We start from the raw sequence: 18,368 nt of genomic DNA on the forward strand, positions 1-18,368 counted from the left end.
ACGTGCGAAAACGGTCGAGAAGGTTCTACGAGGGGGCGTGTCCGGAGGCGGAGCTTGAGAGTTTTGTGAGAGAACGGTCGAGAAGGTTCTGCGAGGGGGCGTGTCCGGAGGCGGAGCTTGAGAGTTTGTGCGAGAACGGTCGAGAAGGTTCTGTGAGGGGGCGTGTCCGGAGGCGGAGCTTGAGAGTTTTGTGAGAGAACAGTCGAGAAGGTTCTACGAGGGGTGGTGTCCGGAGGCGGAGCTTGAGAGTTTTGTGACAGAACGGTCAAGAAGGTTCTACGAGTGGGGCGTGTCCGGAGGCGGAGCCTGAGAGTTTTGTGAGAGAACAGTCGAGAAGGTTCTACGAGGGGGCGTGTTCAGAGGTGGAGCTTGAGAGTTTGTGGGAGAACGGTCGACAAAGGTTCTACGAGGGGGGCGTGTCCGGAGGCGGAGCTTGAGAGTTTTGTGCGAGAACGGTCGAGAAGGTTCTACGAGGGAGGCGTGTCCAGAGGCGGAGCTTGAGAGTTTCGTGAGAGAACGGTCGAGAAGGTTTTACGAGGGGGCGTGTCCGGAGGCGGAGCTTGAGAGTTTTGTGAGAGAACGGTCGAGAAGGTTCTACGAGGGGGCGTGTCCGGAGGAGGAGCTTGAGAGTTTTGTGAGGGAACGGTCGGGAAGATTCTACGAGGGGGCGTGTCCGGAGGCGGAGCTTGAGAGTTTGTGAGAGAACGGTCGAGAAGGTTCTACGAGGGGGGCGTGTCCGGAGGCGGAGCTTGAGAGTTTTGTGAGAGAACAGTCGAGAAGGTTTTACGAGGGGGCGTGTCCGGAGGCGGAGCTTGAGAGTTTTGTGAGAGAACGGTCGGGAAGATTCTACGAGGGGGCGTGTCCGGAGGCGGAGCTTGAGAGTTTTGTGAGAGAACGGTCGAGAAGGTTCTACGAGGGGGGCGTGTCCGGAGGCGGAGCTTGAGAGTTTTGTGAGGGAATGGTCGAGAAGGTTCTACGAGGGGGGCGTGTCCGGAGGCGGAGCTTGAGAGTTTTGTGCGAGAGACCGATCGAGGAGGCGGAGCTTGCTCCGCCGAGGAGCTTGTGATGGGAGGCAGTGAGAGGCCGTTTGGTCGGCGTGGGAAGCCTGGAGCCCCGCACTGCGTCATCGCCACCGGCAACGTGGCGGTCCTTCCAGGCGAAGCCGTTTCTCCTCCCGGCACGCCGTCAACCCAGCGGTGGACAGGGAGCGAGAGAGAGAGACGCGCCTAGACCGTGGAGCAGAGAGGGCACGCGTCACGGCAGAGGACGAGAGAGAGAGAGCGAGAGAGAGAGAGAGCGAGCGAGAGAATGAGAGAGAGAGAATGAGAGAGAGAGTGAGAGAGAGAGAGCGAGAGAGAGAGCGAGAGAGAGAGAGCGAGAGAGAGAGCGAGAGAGAGAGAGTTAGAGAGAGAGAGAGCGAGAGAGAGAGAATGAGAGAGAGAGTGAGAGAGAGAGCAAGAGAGAGAGAGAGAGTGAGAGAGAGAGAGCGAGAGAGAGAGCGAGAGACAGCGAGAGAGCGAAAGAGAGAGAGAACGAGAGATAGTTAGAGAGAGAGAGAGAGAGCGAGAGAGAGAGAGCGAGAGAGAGTTAGAGAGCGAGAGAGCGAGAGAGAGAGAGAGCGAGAGAGAGAGCGAGAGAGAGTTAGAGAGAGCGAGAGAGAGAGCGAGAGACTTTTGACTTTGACTTTGAGAGAGCGAGAGTGAGAGAGAGAGCAATAGAGAGTGAGAGAGAGAGTTAGAGAGAGAGAGCGATAGAGAGTGAGAGAATGAGAGAGAGAGAGTTAGAGAGAGAGACTTAGAGAGCGAGAGAGAGTGAGCGAGAGACTTTTGACTTTGACTTTGAGAGAGCGAGAGAGAGAGAGCGAGAGAGAGAGAGAGCGAGAGAGAGAGAGAGCGAGAGCGAGGCAGTGCAGTCACACAATTAAAGAAAGGTGCCAGACAACAGTTGTCGTGGAAGTGATTCATTTCACTTTGACACTTCCAAAGAGGTATCACGTCACATAAGCTGCTGCTGCTGCTGCTCACCCCAAGTAGTGCGTGTTCTGACATGAGCTTGAGGCAGGTGTCTCTTTTTCACCGGTCGCCTTTTGGCGTTGTTCTCCGGTCTGTGCGCTGGTAGTGAGGCTGGGCCACCAAGGGAGGCTGATGTCTACCGCTGTCGGCCGACGAGTTTTAATGGCAATGGCCGTGTATTGCGATCAGAGTGTCTGAGTGTTCTCCGGTCTGTGTTTGCGTTGTTCTCCGGTCTGTGCACTGGTAGTGAGGCTGGGCCACCAAGGGAGGCTGATGTCTACCGCTGTCGGCCGACGAGTTTTAATGGCAATGGCCGTGTATTGCGATCAGAGTGTCTGAGTGTTCTCCGGTCTGTGTTTGTGTGTTCTCCGGTCTGTGCACTGGTAGTGAGGCTGGGCCACCAAGGGAGGCTGATGTCTACCGCTGTCGGCCGACGAGTTTTAATGGCAATGGCCGTGTATTGCGATCAGAGTGTCTGCGTGTTCTCCGGAGAGTGCTCTGTGTGGTCACAGTGCAGCAACTTGATCCCTTGCAAAAAAAGGGTTGAATTTTTGCGGCGTCCGGCACATCTTCAACTGAGCACCTCCCCCGTTGCGTTGCCAAACACGGTAAAGCAACGGAATTCTTATTTTTCACGGGGCACGGATTCGCTTAGAACGCCCTCGTGAAAGCTAGCGGCCGGTCGCAGCAACTTTGGCTTGTCCCCTTGGAGGGGGGGGGGGGGGGGAGGGGACCACATCCTGCTGAAATCTTTCCCATGCCGATGACGTGCATGTACGTCATCAGTATATGTTTCATTCCTACTACACGTTCCTATGACGCAAGTGTACGTCATCTGTTTTCTTTTGAATTACGCTCCTATGACACGAGTGTATATCATCCGTTTTTTTATGTCCTATTACGTTTCTATGGCGTAAGTGTACGTCCACCGTTTTTTTATTCCTATTACGTTCCTATGACGTGCATGTACGTCATCCGTTTTTTTTTCTATTGCGTTTCTATGACGTAAGTGTACGTCGTCCCTTTTTTATTCCTATTACGTTCATATGACGAGCATGTACGCCATCCGTTTTTTTTCTATTGCGTTTCTATGACGTAAGTGTACGTCATCTGTTTTCTTTTTAATTACACTCCTATGACATGAATGTACGTCATCCGTTTTTAATTCTTTTTACGTTTCTGTGACCTAAGTGTACGTTATCCTTTTTTTATTCCTATTACGTTATTGTGACATAAGTGTACGTCATCCGTTTTTTTTCCTTTTACGTTTCCATGATGTAAGTGTACGTCATCCGTTTTTTTATTCCTATTACGTTCCTATGACGTCAGTATACGTTATCCGTTTTTCCCATTACGTAAGTGTACATCATCAGCTTTTTTTTTTCAATTCTACGGGAGAAGGGGGAGGGCGTGGACAATGCAGACTGGACGATGTCTCGCATCTCTCTCCATCCCTCTCTCGCAATACTAACAACCCTCCTCCTCTCTCTCCCTACACCTACCTTCCCACCCACCCTCCCTCAATCCCTCCCTCCCACTTTCTCCCCCCTGATCCACCACCACCACCACCACCACCCACCTCACCCTCACCCTCACCCTTACCCTCACCCTCACCCCGCAGGTCTCGGGAGTTGATTCGCGAGGCGATCCTGGACAACGACTTCATGAAGAACCTGGAGCTGTCGCAGATCCTCGAGGTGGTCGACTCCATGCACCCGGTGGAGTTTGCACGCGGCAGCTGCATCATCCGCGAGGGCGACGTGGGGTCGCTTGTCTACGTCATGGAGGGTGAGTGGCTGGCCGGGTGGGTGGGTTGTCGGAGCGAGGCAACGTCAGGCTTATGTGTACCCCTGTGCTTGATTCCCGCTCGCATGCCAACACCACCAGGCGGTGAAATGGTTAAGGTCGCCACTGGGGGAGACAAAGGCGGCCGGGCGTGGTGCTGGCCACCCACCCACCCACCCCCTCGTGTGCTGTGCCAGCCTTCGCAGGTGCTCGCTGACAGCGCTTGGCCCCAACAGTCTGTTCAGGCTATCCGGGGGATAATCTTTGTCTTGTGTGAATGCGAATGTGTGAGCGTCTAGCAGTGAGTGTGTGTGTGGGTGTGAGTGAGAGCGAGTGTCAGTGATGGAGTGAGAGTGAGTGAGTGAGTGTGAGCGTTCACCAGTAAGAGAGTGAGTGTGAGCGAGTGTGAGTTGGGGAGCGGTGGTGCAGCGGTTAGCGCTACGCTGCGCTACGAACCCAACATCCCGGGTTCGATTCCCGCTCACGGCCAACACCAACACCAGTGACGATTTTCTGAACCGGTTCTGGGCCTCCCCTAGGTCGACTCAGCCTTAAATTAGTACCTGGTGCGGTGTGTAAACATTGCCACTGGGGAGACAAAGGCGGTCGGGCGTGGTGCTGGCCACCCACCCCTTCGTGTGCCGTTACCGGCCTTCATAGGTGGTGATCGCTAACGGCACTTGCCCCTACAGTCTGTTAAGGCTACACGGGTGATATTTGTCTTGTGAGTGAGTCAGTGTGAGTGTGGGCGAGTGGGTGTGAGTGGGTGAATGTGAGTGAGTGTGGGTGAGTGGGACAGTCCACCATCAGTGTTTGTGTTTGTCTCTCTAGTGGGCAATGGAAACATCAACCCCCTACCTCCTGGTTGGTCTGCAGGACAGAAAAGCTGTGGTGACTGTGAGCAATGCCATGGAGGGAAGGCCAATTCCAATTTGCTGTTCCCCTCATTGCGATCGTAGCCACTACAGCAGCCATTGGGGGGGGGGTCTTTGGAGTGATTGGAAGGCATGGGCCAGATCAGCTCAATAACAACGGTATAGGAGGCTGTTAGATTTTTGTGCAGCCCATGGGCTTGTAATTACCAAACACGCTGTTCCGGCATCGGCGGATCCACACGACATCATGGATGCATGCCGGGTCCAAGCAAGAACATCTGCTGGACTACGTAGTGACGGACCAGCGGAAGCGAGCCCATGTCCTTGACACCAGGACCTACCGTGGAGCTGATCTGCCCACTGACCATCGGCTTGTCACCTGTAAGATGCGCCTGCCATTCTTCCACCCCGGTGGTGGGTGTACACCCAGGACCCCATTCAAACCCCGACAGGTAGCTGAGGATAGTTGCGAGCGAGGATCCCATCATCGCTTGCCGCTGGGATTAGCATTGTGCCCCCTGCCCTTCCCCTCGTCTTGATGCCGAGAGGGGGTGGGTGGGGGGTGGGCGAGCTGCTATGGCTGCTGCGTTGTTGATGTTGTTGTTGATGTTGATGTTGTTGATGTTGTTGTTGTTGATGTTGTTGATGTTGTTGTTGTTGCTGTGTTTGTGTGTGCCCATCAACCTGCCCGTAACATCGGGTCAAGGCCATTCCTGCACAGTGGAAAATTCTCCTTCACCCTCCCTCTCCCTCTCTCCTCTCCCTCCCTTCCTCCCCCTCGGAACTTCTCCCCCCCCACTCTCTCTCTCTAGAGGGCCGAGTGGTAGTCACCAAGGAGGGGGTGAAGCTCTGCACCATGAGTCCAGGGAAGGTGTTTGGCGAGCTCGCCATCCTCTACAACTGCACCCGCACGGCCACCGTCAAGGGTGAGATTCACGATGGCCGGGTGGCTGGGTTCACGATGGCAGAGTCACTGGGTTCATGATCTCAGTGTCACTGGGTTCATGATCTCAGAGTCACTGATTTCATGATGGCTGTGTCACTGGGTTCATGATGGCTGAGTCACTGATTTCATGATGGCTGTGTCACTGGGTTCATGATGGCTGTGTCACTGGGTTCATGATCTCAGAGTCACTGATGTCATGATGGCTGTGTCACTGGGTTCATGATGGCTGAGCCACTGGGTTCATGATCTGTGAGTCACTGGGTTCATGATCTCCGAGTTACTGGGTTCATGATCTCAGAGTCACTGATTTCATGATGGCTGTGTCACTGGGTTCATGATGGCTGAGTCACTGGGTTCATGATCTCCGTGTCACTGGGTTCATGATCTCTGTGTCACTGGGTTCATGATGGCTGAGTGACTGGGTTCATGATCTCTGTGTCACTGGGTTCATGATCTCAGAGTCACTGGGTTCATGATCTCAGAGTCACTGAGCTCAGGATGGCTGTGTCACTGGGTTCATGATCTCCGAGTCACTGGGTTCATGATCTCCGAGTCACTGGGTTCATGATCTCCGAGTCACTGGGTTCATGATGGCTGTGTCACTGGGTTCATGATCTCCGAGTCACTGATTTCACGATGGCTGAGTCACTGGGTTCATGATCTCCGAGTCACTGGGTTCATGATGGCTGTGTCACTGGGTTCATGATCTCCGAGTCACTGGGTTCATGATCTCCGAGTCACTGGGTTCATGATCTCCGAGTCACTGGTTTCACGATGGCCGTGTCACTGGGTTCATGATCTCCGAGTCACTGGGTTCATGATCTCCGAGTCACTGGGTTCATGATCTCAGAGTCACTGGGTTCATGATCTCCGAGTCACTGGGTTCATGATCTCCGCGTCACTGGGTTCATGATCTCCGTGTCACTGGGTTCATGATCTCCAAGTCACTGGGTTCATGATGGCTGAGTCACTGGGTTCATGATGGCTGTGTTACTGGGTTCATGATCTCCGTGTCACTGGGTTCATGATCTCCGTGTCACTGGGTTCATGATCTCCGTGTCACTGGGTTAATGATCTCCGTGTCACTGGGTTCATGATCTCCGAGTCACTGGGTTCATGATGGCTGAGTCACTGGGTTCATGATCTCCGTGTCACTGGGTTCATTATCTCCGAGTCACTGGGTTCATGATCTCCATGTCACTGGGTTCATGATCTCCGAGTCACTGATTTCACGATGGCTGAGTCACTGGGTTCATGATGGCTGAGTCACTGGGTTCATGATCTCCGAGTCACTGATTTCACGAAGGCTGAGTCACTGGGTTCATGATCTCCGAGTCACTAGGTTCATGATGGCCGGGTTGCTGGTTTCACGATGGCCGTGTCAACAACACTGAGATCCCTGGTCTGAGTTTATCTCTCTCTCTCTCTCGCTGAGTCTTAATTTGAAGAGAAAGAGAGAGAGAGAGATGTGGGTGCGAGAAAGTGGAGGGAGAGAGAATGTATAGACAAATAGAATATAGTGGAAGATAGAACAGGAGAGACACGGAGGGAGAGAGGGAGGAGAGGGCTGTGAGTGAAGATGTCATCGCCCTCATTGCCATGTGAGTCACGTGCAGCTACTATCAACATAAACAGAGGCACACAGAGTGGGTGAGTGGGTGAGTAGGTGGGTCAGTGGTCGATTGTTTGAGCGAGCGAGCGAGCGGGCGGGTGGATGAACGAGCGGGTGAGTGGGTAGGTGAGCGGGTGGGTGAGTGCATGAGATGGTGGGTTAGATATAAGAATAGGTTTTTACCCTTTTAACTGGCACAAAAAAAACTGACACCTTTATTCAAGGCATCATGTTTGCAATAACCACAACACAAGCAGTCAAAATGCAAACAAAAGAGACAACTCTGATAATAATATTGGCACCATCCTTGAATTTGATTGGTCCACACCCGAGAGAGCTTTTCTTAGAGCCCTTTAGTCTCCACTGGTGTTGGACCAGAAGACGCCAAAAGGCGTACAACTCAAAAACAGCAGGGCACTATCAGAGTTATTGAGGGCTCGGGGTGAGCATTAACATTATGAGACCTCCTTTGCCAGTAACAAGATATAGTAATAGGGTTTTACCCTTTTAACTGGCACAAAAAAACTGACACCTTTTGGTGTCTTCTGATCCAACACCAGTGGAGAGACTAAAGGGGCTCTAAGAAAAGCTCTCTCGGGTGTGGACCAATCAAATTCAAGGACAGTGCCAATATCATTATCAGAGTTGTCTCTTTTTGTTTGCATTTTGACTGCATGTGTTGTGGTCATTGCAAACATGATCCCCTTGAATAAAGGTGTCAGTTTTTTTGTGCCAGTTAAAAGGGCAAAACCTATTCTCATATCTTGTCTCTGGCAAAGGAGGTCTCATAATGGTGGGTTAGTTTGTGAGTGAGTGGGTGGGTGGGCGCACGTGCCAGTGAACGAGTGGGGTGGATGTGAGTGTGGGGAGACCAAGGTAGCCAGGCGTAGTGGTGACCACCCACCCCCTAGCGGGCGATGTCGGCCTTCATAGTTGGCGCTCGCTTCTATCGACGGTAAACAGAGACACAGAGTGGATGAGTGAGTCGGTGAGCGTTTGAGTTGGTGGGTGGCCGAGTTGGTTAATTATTGCATGAGCAGGTAAATGAGTGGGTGAGTTGGTGAATTAGTGGGTGAGTGTGTCTGTGCGTGGGCTGGTGATGGGCTGCGTTTGAGTTGGCAGATTGGTGAGTGGGCAAATGAATGGATGGGCGAGTGTGTGCATGGGTGAGTGTGTAAGTGAGCGAGTGGCTATGCGGGGAGTTGATTGGTGAGCGTTGCCTTCATGCGGAGACCATTAGGGAGGTAATTGTCTGTTTAAGATCTCCACTGAGGGATGACGGAGAAGAGGAGAGGGGAGACCTCTGTCAATAGACGGGTGGGAGAATGCCACTCTCCCTGTCACACTCACACGTAGATTCACACACGACGAGAGACACGCATACGCTCATAGACTAATTTATAGACTCATAGAATCGCAGACTCACTCACACACTCATACATCGAGACACGCTTAGGCTCACACACTCGTAGACTCACTCACGCACTCACACATAGAGACACTCATGCACTCGTAGACTCACACACTCATAGATTCACTGAGACACTCATAGACTTAGTCACACACACATACACTCGTACACTCACTCACTCATCGATTCAATCACAAACTCATAGACTCACACAGATACTTTTAGACTCAATCACACACTCATAGACTCACACACACGCACACACTGAGAGACACACACACAACGACACACACACTCACTCACATAGACTCAAACAAATTCATTGACTCACGCACACTGACACAGATAAACGGAAACTCTCATATGGACTCGGAGACACACACTCAGCCGCCTACTCACTCATACACCCATGCGTTACCTCACTCAGTCACCCATCGACTCAACCACCCACTCGCCCACTCACCCAGGAACACAGACACACATATGCTCCACATACACACACTCATCCGCTCACCCATACATTCACCTAAACCACTTACGTAAATACGTAATAACACGCACACATACACCCACGCACTCACCCACTGACTCATTCACTCACCTACTCACTGGCTCACCCACTCACTCGCACAAACACCAATACATTTACTCATTCAATCACTCATTCACTCACTCACCCACACGCCCACCCACGCATTCACACACACACACATATAAATACACAAATACACACCCACTCAATCGCTCACTCACCCACTCACTCACTCACCCACTCACTCACCCATACGCCCACCCATCCATTCACACACACACACATATACACAAATACACACCCACTCAATCGCTCACTCACCCACTCACTCACTCACCCACTCACCCACCCATCCATTCACATACACACATATACACAAATACACACCCACTCAATCGCTCACTCACCCACTCACTCACTCACCCACTCACTCACCCAAACGCCCACCCATCCATTCACATACACACATATACACAAATACACACCCACTCAATCGCTCACTCACCCACTCACTCACTCACCCACTCACCCACCCATCCATTCACATACACACATATACACAAATACACACCCACTCAATCGCTCACTCACCCACTCACTCACTTACCCACTCACTCACTCACCCACACACCCACCCATCCATTCACATACACACATATACACAAATACACACCCACTCAATCGCTCACTCACCCACTCACTCACTCACCCACTCACTCACCCAAACGCCCAACCATCCATTCACATACACAAATATACACAAATACACACCCACTCAATCGCTCACTCACCCACTCACTCACTCACCCACTCACTCACCCAAACGCCCACCCATCCATTCACATACACACATATACACAAATACACACCCACTCAATCGCTCACTCACCCACTCACTCACTCACCCACTCACCCACACGAACACCCAACTATTCACATACACATATACACAAATACACACCCACTCAATCGCTCACTCACCCACTCACTTACTCACTCACCCACTCACTCACCCACACACCCACCCATCCATTCACATACACACATATACACAAATACACACCCACTCAATCGCTCACTCACCCACTCACTCACTCACCCACTCACCCACCCATCCATTCACATACACACATATACACAAATACACACCCACTCAATCGCTCACTCACCCACTCACTTACTCACTCACCCACTCACTCACCCACACACCCACCCATCCATTCACATACACACATATACACAAATACACACCCACTCAATCGCTCACTCACCCACTCACTCACCCACTCACTCACCCAAACGCCCACCCATCAATTCACATACACATATAAATAACTAATCACTCATTCACCCACTGACCCACATAACCATACATATAGCCTGTAACATACTGTAGGGGCAAGTGCTCTTAGCGAGTAGCAGCAGCGCCTATGAAGGCTACCGGCACTGTGGCACACGAGGGGGGTGGGTGGCCAGCACCACGCCCGGCCGCCTTTGTCTCTCCCGAGTGGCGATATTTACTGCACACTGCACCAGGTACTCATTTGACGCCGAGTAGACTTAGGGGAGGCCCAGGACCGGTTCAGATAATTGCTACCATTGGGTCTTAGTCGCCGGGAGCTAACCGTTCCCCATGACTATGATAATATCAATCATAGCAAGAAATTGCATACACACATACACACACACACACGCATACATACTGATCCACTAACTCACCCACTCACACACTCACCCACTCACACACTCACCCATCCATTCACTCACCCACGCATTCACCCGTTCACTCACTCACCCACACACCAATTTACTCACTCACCCACCCACCAATTCACCCATTCATCCACACACACACAAACACACACAAACACACACACACCCATTCAAAACTCACACACACACACACACGCGCGCGCACGCGCGCGCACGTGTGTGTGTGTGTGCATCCCTGGTTGCCATGGAGACTCGCAGCTCTGCCTCCCGTTGCTACCCATGGCGTTGGTTGCCATGGACACGCGGAGGCAAATCACAGGGTGTGTGTGTGCACACTCCCTTTAAACAGTGGGTCTGCGAACCCACACACACACACACAAACAAAGACAAAGGTCCCCCGTGTAGCCTCAGCAGACTGTTGGGGCAAGTGCTGTTAGCGAGTGCCAATGAAAGCCGGCAGGGCACACGAGGGGCGAGGGGTGGCTACCAGCACCACGCCCGGCCGCCTTTGTCTCCCCCCAGCGCTAGCGATGTTTACTACGCTACACCGCACCACCAGGGAACTCATTTGAGGCTGAGTCGACCTAGGTGGAGGCCCAGGACCGGTTCAGATAATCGTCAATGGGGGTTGGCCGCGAGCGGGAATCAAACTCGTGTCGCCAGGTTCGTAGCGAGGAAGAGCGCTAACCACTACACTACCGTAACACCAACAACCGACATTCGCCACTAAGCGGCGGTGACATCACCACGACGCTTGTGCCAGGCTACGTGCACCTTGAGGCCACGTGAAGAGTCGAACGCCCGCTGGCAGGAGGTCACGGGGCAGACCCAGCAGGTGCCACGGGTCGACTGACTGAGATGACTGAGATGACTGGCTGATGCACCACATGTGCCCCCCTACTGTGCCAATCCGCTGTGCTTTAGCCACCCGGCGCTCCGCTCGTTGTTGTGAGCGTCGCTCCTCCGCCCTCCGTTGTTGTTGGAGGGCGACTGCCTCCAACTGCCCAGTAGCGTCCTTCACGAGCCTCCTCCACAGAGGCCGATCTTGACACCGCTGGTACCAGTCATCGGCAAGTCCACTCAGCTCCACGTCCTCCTGTACCACATCACTCCATCTCTTCTCTAGCCCCGTGCCTCCTGTACCACATCACTCCATCTCTTCTCTAGCCCCGTGCCTCCTGTACCACATCACTCCATCTCTTCTCTAGCCCCGTGCCTCCTGTACCACATCACTCCATCTCTTCTCTAGCCACGTGCCTCCTGTAACACGTCACTCCATCTCTTCTCTAGCCCCGTGCCTCCTGTACCACATCACTCCATCTCTTCTCTAGCCCCGTGCCTCCTGTACCACATCACTCCATCTCTTCTCTAGCCACGTCCTCCTGTACCACATCACTCCATCTCTTCTCTAGCCCCGTGCCTCCTGTACCACATCACTCCATATCTTCTCTAGGCCCGTGCCTCTTGTACCACATCACTCCTTCTCTTCTCTAGCCCCGTGCCTCCTGTACCACATCACTCCATCTCTTCTCTAGCCACGTCCTCCGGTACCACATCACTCCATCTCTTCTCTAGCCCCGTGCCTCCTGTACCACATCACTCCATCTCTTCTCTAGCCACGTCCTCCTGTACCACATCACTCCATCTCTTCTCTAGCCCCGTGCCTCCTGTACCACATCACTCCATATCTTCTCTAGCCCCGTGCCTCCTGTACCACATCACTCCTTCTCTTCTCTAGCCCCGTGCCTCCTGTACCACATCACTCCATCTCTTCTCTAGCCACGTCCTCCGGTACCACATCACTCCATCTCTTCTCTAGCCCCGTGCCTCCTGTACCACATCACTCCATCTCTTCTCTAGCCCCGTGCCTCCTGTATCACATCACTCCATCTCTTCTCTAGCCCCGTGCCTCCTGTACCACATCACTCCATCTCTTCTCTAGCAACGTGCCTCCTGTACCACATCACTCCATCTCTTCTCTAGCCCCGTGCCTCCTGTACCACATCACTCCATCCCTTCTCTAGCCCCGTGCCTCCTGTACCACGTCACTCCATCTCTTCTCTAGCCCCGTGCCTCCTGTACCACGTCACTCCATCTCTTCTCTAGCCCCGTGCCTCCTGTACCACATCACTCCATCTCTTCTCTAGCCCCGTGCCTCCTGTACCACATCACTCCATCTCTTCTCTAGCCCCGTGCCTCCTGTACCACATCACTCCATCTCTTCTCTAGCCCCGTGCCTCCTGTACCACATCACTCCATCTCTTCTCTAGCCCCGTGCCTCCTGTACCACATCACTCCATCTCTTCTCTAGCCCCGTGCCTCCTGTACCACATCACTCCATCTCTTCTCTAGCCCCGTGCCTCCTGTACCACATCACTCCATCTCTTCTCTAGCCTGTGCCTCCTGTACCACATCACTCCATCTCTTCTCTAGCCCCGTGCCTCCTGTACCACATCACTCCATCTCTTCTCTAGCCCCGTGCCTCCTGTACCACATCACTCCATCTCTTCTCTAGCCCCGTGCCTCCTGTACCACATCACTCCATCTCTTCTCTAGCCCCGTGCCTCCTGTACCACATCACTCCATCTCTTCTCTAGCCCCGTGCCTCCTGTACCACATCACTCCATCTCTTCTCTAGCCCCGTGCCTCCTGTACCACATCACTCCATCTCTTCTCTAGCCCCGTGCCTCCTGTACCACATCACTCCATCTCTTCTCTAGCCCCGTGCCTCCTGTACCACATCACTCCATCTCTTCTCTAGCCCCGTGCCTCCTGTACCACATCACTCCATCTCTTCTCTAGCCCCGTGCCTCCTGTACCACATCACTCCATCTCTTCTCTAGCCTGTGCCTCCTGTACCACATCACTCCATCTCTTCTCTAGCCCCGTGCCTCCTGTACCACATCACTCCATCTCTTCTCTAGCCCCGTGCCTCCTGTACCACATCACTCCATCTCTTCTCTAGCCCCGTGCCTCCTGTACCACATCACTCCATCTCTTCTCTAGCCCCGTGCCTCCTGTACCACATCACTCCATCTCTTCTCTAGCCCCGTGCCTCCTGTACCACGTCACTCCATGTCTTCACTAGCCCCGTGCCTCCTGTACCACATCACTCCATCTCTTCTCTAGCCCCGTGCCTCCTGTACCACATCACTCCATCTCTTCTCTAGCCCCGTGCCTCCTGTACCACATCACTCCATCTCTTCTCTAGCCCCGTGCCTCCTGTACCACATCACTCCATCTCTTCTCTAGCCCCGTGCCTCCTGTACCACATCACTCCATCTCTTCTCTAGCCCCGTGCCTCCTGTACCACATCACTCCATCTCTTCTCTAGCCCCGTGCCTCCTGTACCACGTCACTCCATCTCTTCTCTAGCCCGTGCCGCGCCCGCTTAGCCCCCTCGATCCGGCCGAACAAAAGCTGTTTCGGCACGCGGTGGCTGGGCATGCGGGCTACATGACCCAGCCATCGCAGCCTTGCCTGCCGGAGGAGCTCACCGATGATGGGACTTTGCCCAGATCTTTCAAGGATTTGTGAGCTCCTCACACAATCCAGCCTGCGGGTTAAACCCAGGATGAATCGCAGGCAGGCCAGCCGAAATGTTTCTAACCGGCGAAGATGTTCCATTAGGTGGGGGGGGGGGGGTCCACACTACCGCAAAAACAAAGATCCCCCGTGTAGCCTTAACAGACTGTAGGGGCAAGTGCTGTTAGCGAGTGGCACCCTATGAAGGCCGGTAACGGCAACACGAGGTGGTGGGTGGCTACCAGCACCACGCCCGGCCGCCTTTGTCTCCCCCAGTGGCGATGTTTACTACACACCGCTACACCAGGTTACTCATTTGAGGCTGAGTCGACCTAGGGGGAGGCCCGGGACCGGTTCAGATAATCGTCACTGGTGGTGTTGGCCGTGAGCGGGAATCGAACGCCGGGTCGCCGGGTTCATAGCGCAGCGACTTAGCGCGCTAACCGCGGCGCCACCGCTCCCCACACGCACACACACAGACACACACACACACACACCGATTCAGGCACCACAGCGACAACAAATCAGAACCCCGTCCCGGGCCTCCCCTAGGTCGACTCAGCCTCAAATGAGTACCTGGTGCGGTGCGTAGCAAACATCGCAGAGTATGTGGGCGCTTAGCGTAGTAAACATCGCCACTGGGGGGGATACAAAGGCGGCCGGGCGTGGTGGATGCCGGCCACCCCACCCACCTCGTGTACCGCACTGTCGGCCTTCATAGGTGCTGCTAGCTAACAGCACTTGCCCCCGCGGTCGGGTTAAGGCTACACGGGGCATCTTTGTCTTTTGTGTCCTTCAACGTCGACGCTACTCGCTGCGAACAGCGCTTGCCCCAACAGCCCGCGGAGAGGCTTCACGGGGGAACTTTGTCTTTATGTGAACGATTGTGTTCGCGAGTGGTTGTTGCTGTGTGTGTGTGTGTGTCTTTGCGTGTGCGGGCTGAATGACTTGTGACAGGAGTGTGTGTTCGTGGTGCGCGCGTGTGTGTGTGCGATTTGATTTGTGAGCTAAATTGAACAGAGTTTGCACCGCGTGAGTTTCTGTGTGTGTGTGTGTGAGTGTGTGTATGAGTCTCTGTGTGTGTGAGTGTGTGTATGAGTCTCTGTGTGTGTGAGTGAGTGTTTGAGTCTCTGTGTGTGTGAGTGAGTGTGTGAGTCTCTGTGTGTGTGAGTGTGTGTGAGTGTATGAGTCTCTGTGTGAGTCTCTGTGTGTGAGTGAGTGTATGAGTCTCTGTGTGTGTATGTGAGTGTGTGTATGAGTCTCTGTGTGTGTGAGTGTGTGTATGAGTCTCTGTGTGTGTGAGTGAGTGTATGAGTCTCTGTGTGTGTGAGTGAGTGTGTGTATGAGTCTCTGTGTGTGTGTGAGTGTGTGTATGAGTCTCTGTGTGTGTGAGTGAGTGTATGAGTCTCTGTGTGTGTGTGTATGAGTCTCTGTGTGTGTGAATGTGTGTATGAGTCTCTGTGTGTGTGTGTGAGTGTGTGCATGAGTCTCTGTGTGTGTGAGTGTGTGTATGAGTCTCTGTGTGTGTGAGTGTGTGTATGAGTCTCTCTATGTGTGAGTGAGTGTTTGAGTCTCTGTGTGTGTGAGTGAGTGTATGAGTCTCTGTGTGTGTGAGTGAGTGTTTGAGTCTCTGTGTGTGTGAGTGTGTGTATGAGTCTCTGTGTGAGTCTCTGTGTGTGAGTGTGTGTATGAGTCTCTGTGTGTGTGAGTGTGTGTATGAGTCTCTGTGTGAGTCTCTGTGTGTGAGTGTGTGTATGAGTCTCTGTGTGTGTGAGTGTGTGTATGAGTCTCTGTGTGCGTCTCTGTGTGTGAGTGTGTGTATGAGTCTCTGTGTGTGTGTGTGAGTGTGTGTATGAGTCTCTGTGTGTGTGTGAGTGAGTGTGTGAGTCTCTGTGTGTGTGAGTGTGTGTATGAGTCTCTCTATGTGTGAGTGAGTGTTTGAGTCTCTGTGTGTGTGAGTGAGTGTTTGAGTCTCTGTGTGAGTCTCTGTGTGTGAGTGTGTGTATGAGTCTCTGTGTGTGTGTGTGAGTGAGTGTATGAGTCTCTGTGTGTGTGAGTGAGTGTGTGAGTCTCTGTGTGTGAGTGTGTGTATGAGTCTCTGTGTGTGTGAGTGTGTGTATGAGTCTCTGTGTGAGTCTCTGTGTGTGAGTGTGTGTATGAGTCTCTGTGTGTGTGAGTGTGTGTATGAGTCTCTGTGTGAGTCTCTGTGTGTGAGTGTGTGTATGAGTCTCTGTGTGTGAGTGTGTGTATGAGTCTCTGTGTGTGTGAGTGAGTGTATGAGTCTCTGTGTGTGTGAGTGAGTGTTTGAGTCTCTGTGTGTGTGAGTGTGTGTATGAGTCTCTGTGTGAGTCTCTGTGTGTGAGTGTGTGTATGAGTCTCTGTGTGTGTGAGTGTGTGTATGAGTCTCTGTGTGAGTCTCTGTGTGTGAGTGTGTGTATGAGTCTCTGTGTGTGTGAGTGTGTGTATGAATCTCTCTGTGAGTCTCTGTGTGTGAGTGTGTGTATGAGTCTCTGTGTGTGTGTGAGTGTGTGTATGAGTCTCTGTGTGTGTGTGAGTGAGTGTGTGAGTCTCTGTGTGTGTGAGTGTGTGTATGAGTCTCTCTATGTGTGAGTGAGTGTTTGAGTCTCTGTGTGTGTGAGTGAGTGTTTGAGTCTCTGTGTGAGTCTCTGTGTGTGAGTGTGTGTATGAGTCTCTGTGTGTGTGTGTGAGTGTGTGTATGAGTCTCTGTGTGTGTGTGAGTGAGTGTGTGAGTCTCTGTGTGAGTGAGTGTGTATGAGTCTCTGTGTGAGTCTCTGTGTGTGAGTGAGTGTATGAGTCTCTGTGTGTGTGAGTGAGTGTGTGAGTCTCTGTGTGTGAGTGTGTGTATGAGTCTCTGTGTGTGTGAGTGTGTGTATGAGTCTCTGTGTGAGTCTCTGTGTGTGAGTGTGTGTATGAGTCTCTGTGTGTGTGAGTGTGTGTATGAGTCTCTGTGTGAGTCTCTGTGTGTGAGTGTGTGTATGAGTCTCTGTGTGTGAGTGTGTGTATGAGTCTCTGTGTGTGTGTGAGTGAGTGTATGAGTCTCTGTGTGTGTGAGTGTGTGTATGAGTCTCTGTGTGAGTCTCTGTGTGTGAGTGTGTGTATGAGTCTCTGTGTGTGTGAGTGTGTGTATGAGTCTCTGTGTGTGTGAGTGTGTGTATGAGTCTCTGTGTGTATGAGTCTCTGTGTGAGTCTCTGTGTGAGTGAGTGTGTGTATGAGTCTCTGTGTGTGTGAGTGTGTGTATGAGTCTCTGTGTGTGTGAGAGTGAGTGTGTGCATGAGTCTCTGTGTGTGTGAGTGTGTGTATGAGTCTCTGTGTGTGTGAGTGAGTGTATGAGTCTCTGTGTGTGTGGGTATGAGTCTCTGTGTGTGTGTGCGTGTGTGTATGAGTCTCTGTGTGTGTGAGTGTGTATGAGTCTCTGTGTGTGTGAGTGTGTGTATGAGTCTCTGTGTGTGTGAGTGTGTGTATGAGTCTGTGTGTGTGTGAGTGAGTGTATGAGTCTCTGTGTGTGTGAGTGTGTGTATGAGTCTCTGTGTGTGTGAGTGTGTGTATGAGTCTCTGTGTGTGTGTATGAGTCTCTGTGTGTGTGAGTGTGTGTATGAGTCTCTGTGTGTGTGTGAGTGTGTGTATGAGTCTCTGTGTGTGTGAGTGTGTGTATGAGTCTCTGTGTGTGTGAGTGTGTGTATGAGTCTCTGTGTGTGTGAGTGTGTGTATGAGTCTCTGTGTGTGTGTGAGTGTGTGTATGAGTCTCTGTGTGAGTCTCTGTGTGTGAGTGTGTGTATGAGTCTCTATGTGTATGAGTGTGGGTATGAGTCTCTGTGTGAGTCTGTGTGTGTGTGTGCGTGTGTGTATGAGTCTGTGTGTGTGTATGAGTCTCTGTGTGAGTCTCTGTGAGTGTGGGTATGAGTCTCTGTGTGAGTCTGTGTGTGTGTGTATGAGTC

The 18,368-nt window shown here is 52.5% G+C and overlaps 2 protein-coding genes across 4 annotated transcripts in view; both read left to right on the plus strand.

Annotated features, from left to right (window-relative positions):
• The window catches only part of LOC142908043 (uncharacterized), a 65,937-nt gene extending 62,314 nt beyond the window's left edge, over window positions 1–3,623 (plus strand). Inside the window, exon 4 of the mRNA XM_076058205.1 lies at window positions 23–3,623. The gene's annotated coding sequence lies outside the window, so the exon portion shown is untranslated. The remainder of the gene's footprint in view (window positions 1–22) is intronic.
• LOC116958029 (cGMP-dependent protein kinase 1-like) overlaps window positions 1–18,368 on the plus strand; it is a 295,703-nt gene that overhangs the window by 200,479 nt on the left and 76,856 nt on the right. For all 3 annotated transcript variants that reach the window (XM_076058101.1, XM_076058104.1, XM_076058102.1), the window contains exons 2-3: window positions 3,634–3,800; window positions 5,485–5,598. In XM_076058101.1, coding sequence (XP_075914216.1) covers window positions 3,634–3,800; window positions 5,485–5,598 — 281 coding nt within the window. The remainder of the gene's footprint in view (window positions 1–3,633; window positions 3,801–5,484; window positions 5,599–18,368) is intronic.

Source organism: Petromyzon marinus (assembly GCF_048934315.1).
Source record: "Petromyzon marinus isolate PM22_M1 ecotype Great Lakes invasive population chromosome 68 unlocalized genomic scaffold, UKy_Petmar_22M1.pri1.0 chr68_unloc.1, whole genome shotgun sequence".
Taxonomy (NCBI): Eukaryota; Metazoa; Chordata; class Hyperoartia; order Petromyzontiformes; family Petromyzontidae; genus Petromyzon; species Petromyzon marinus.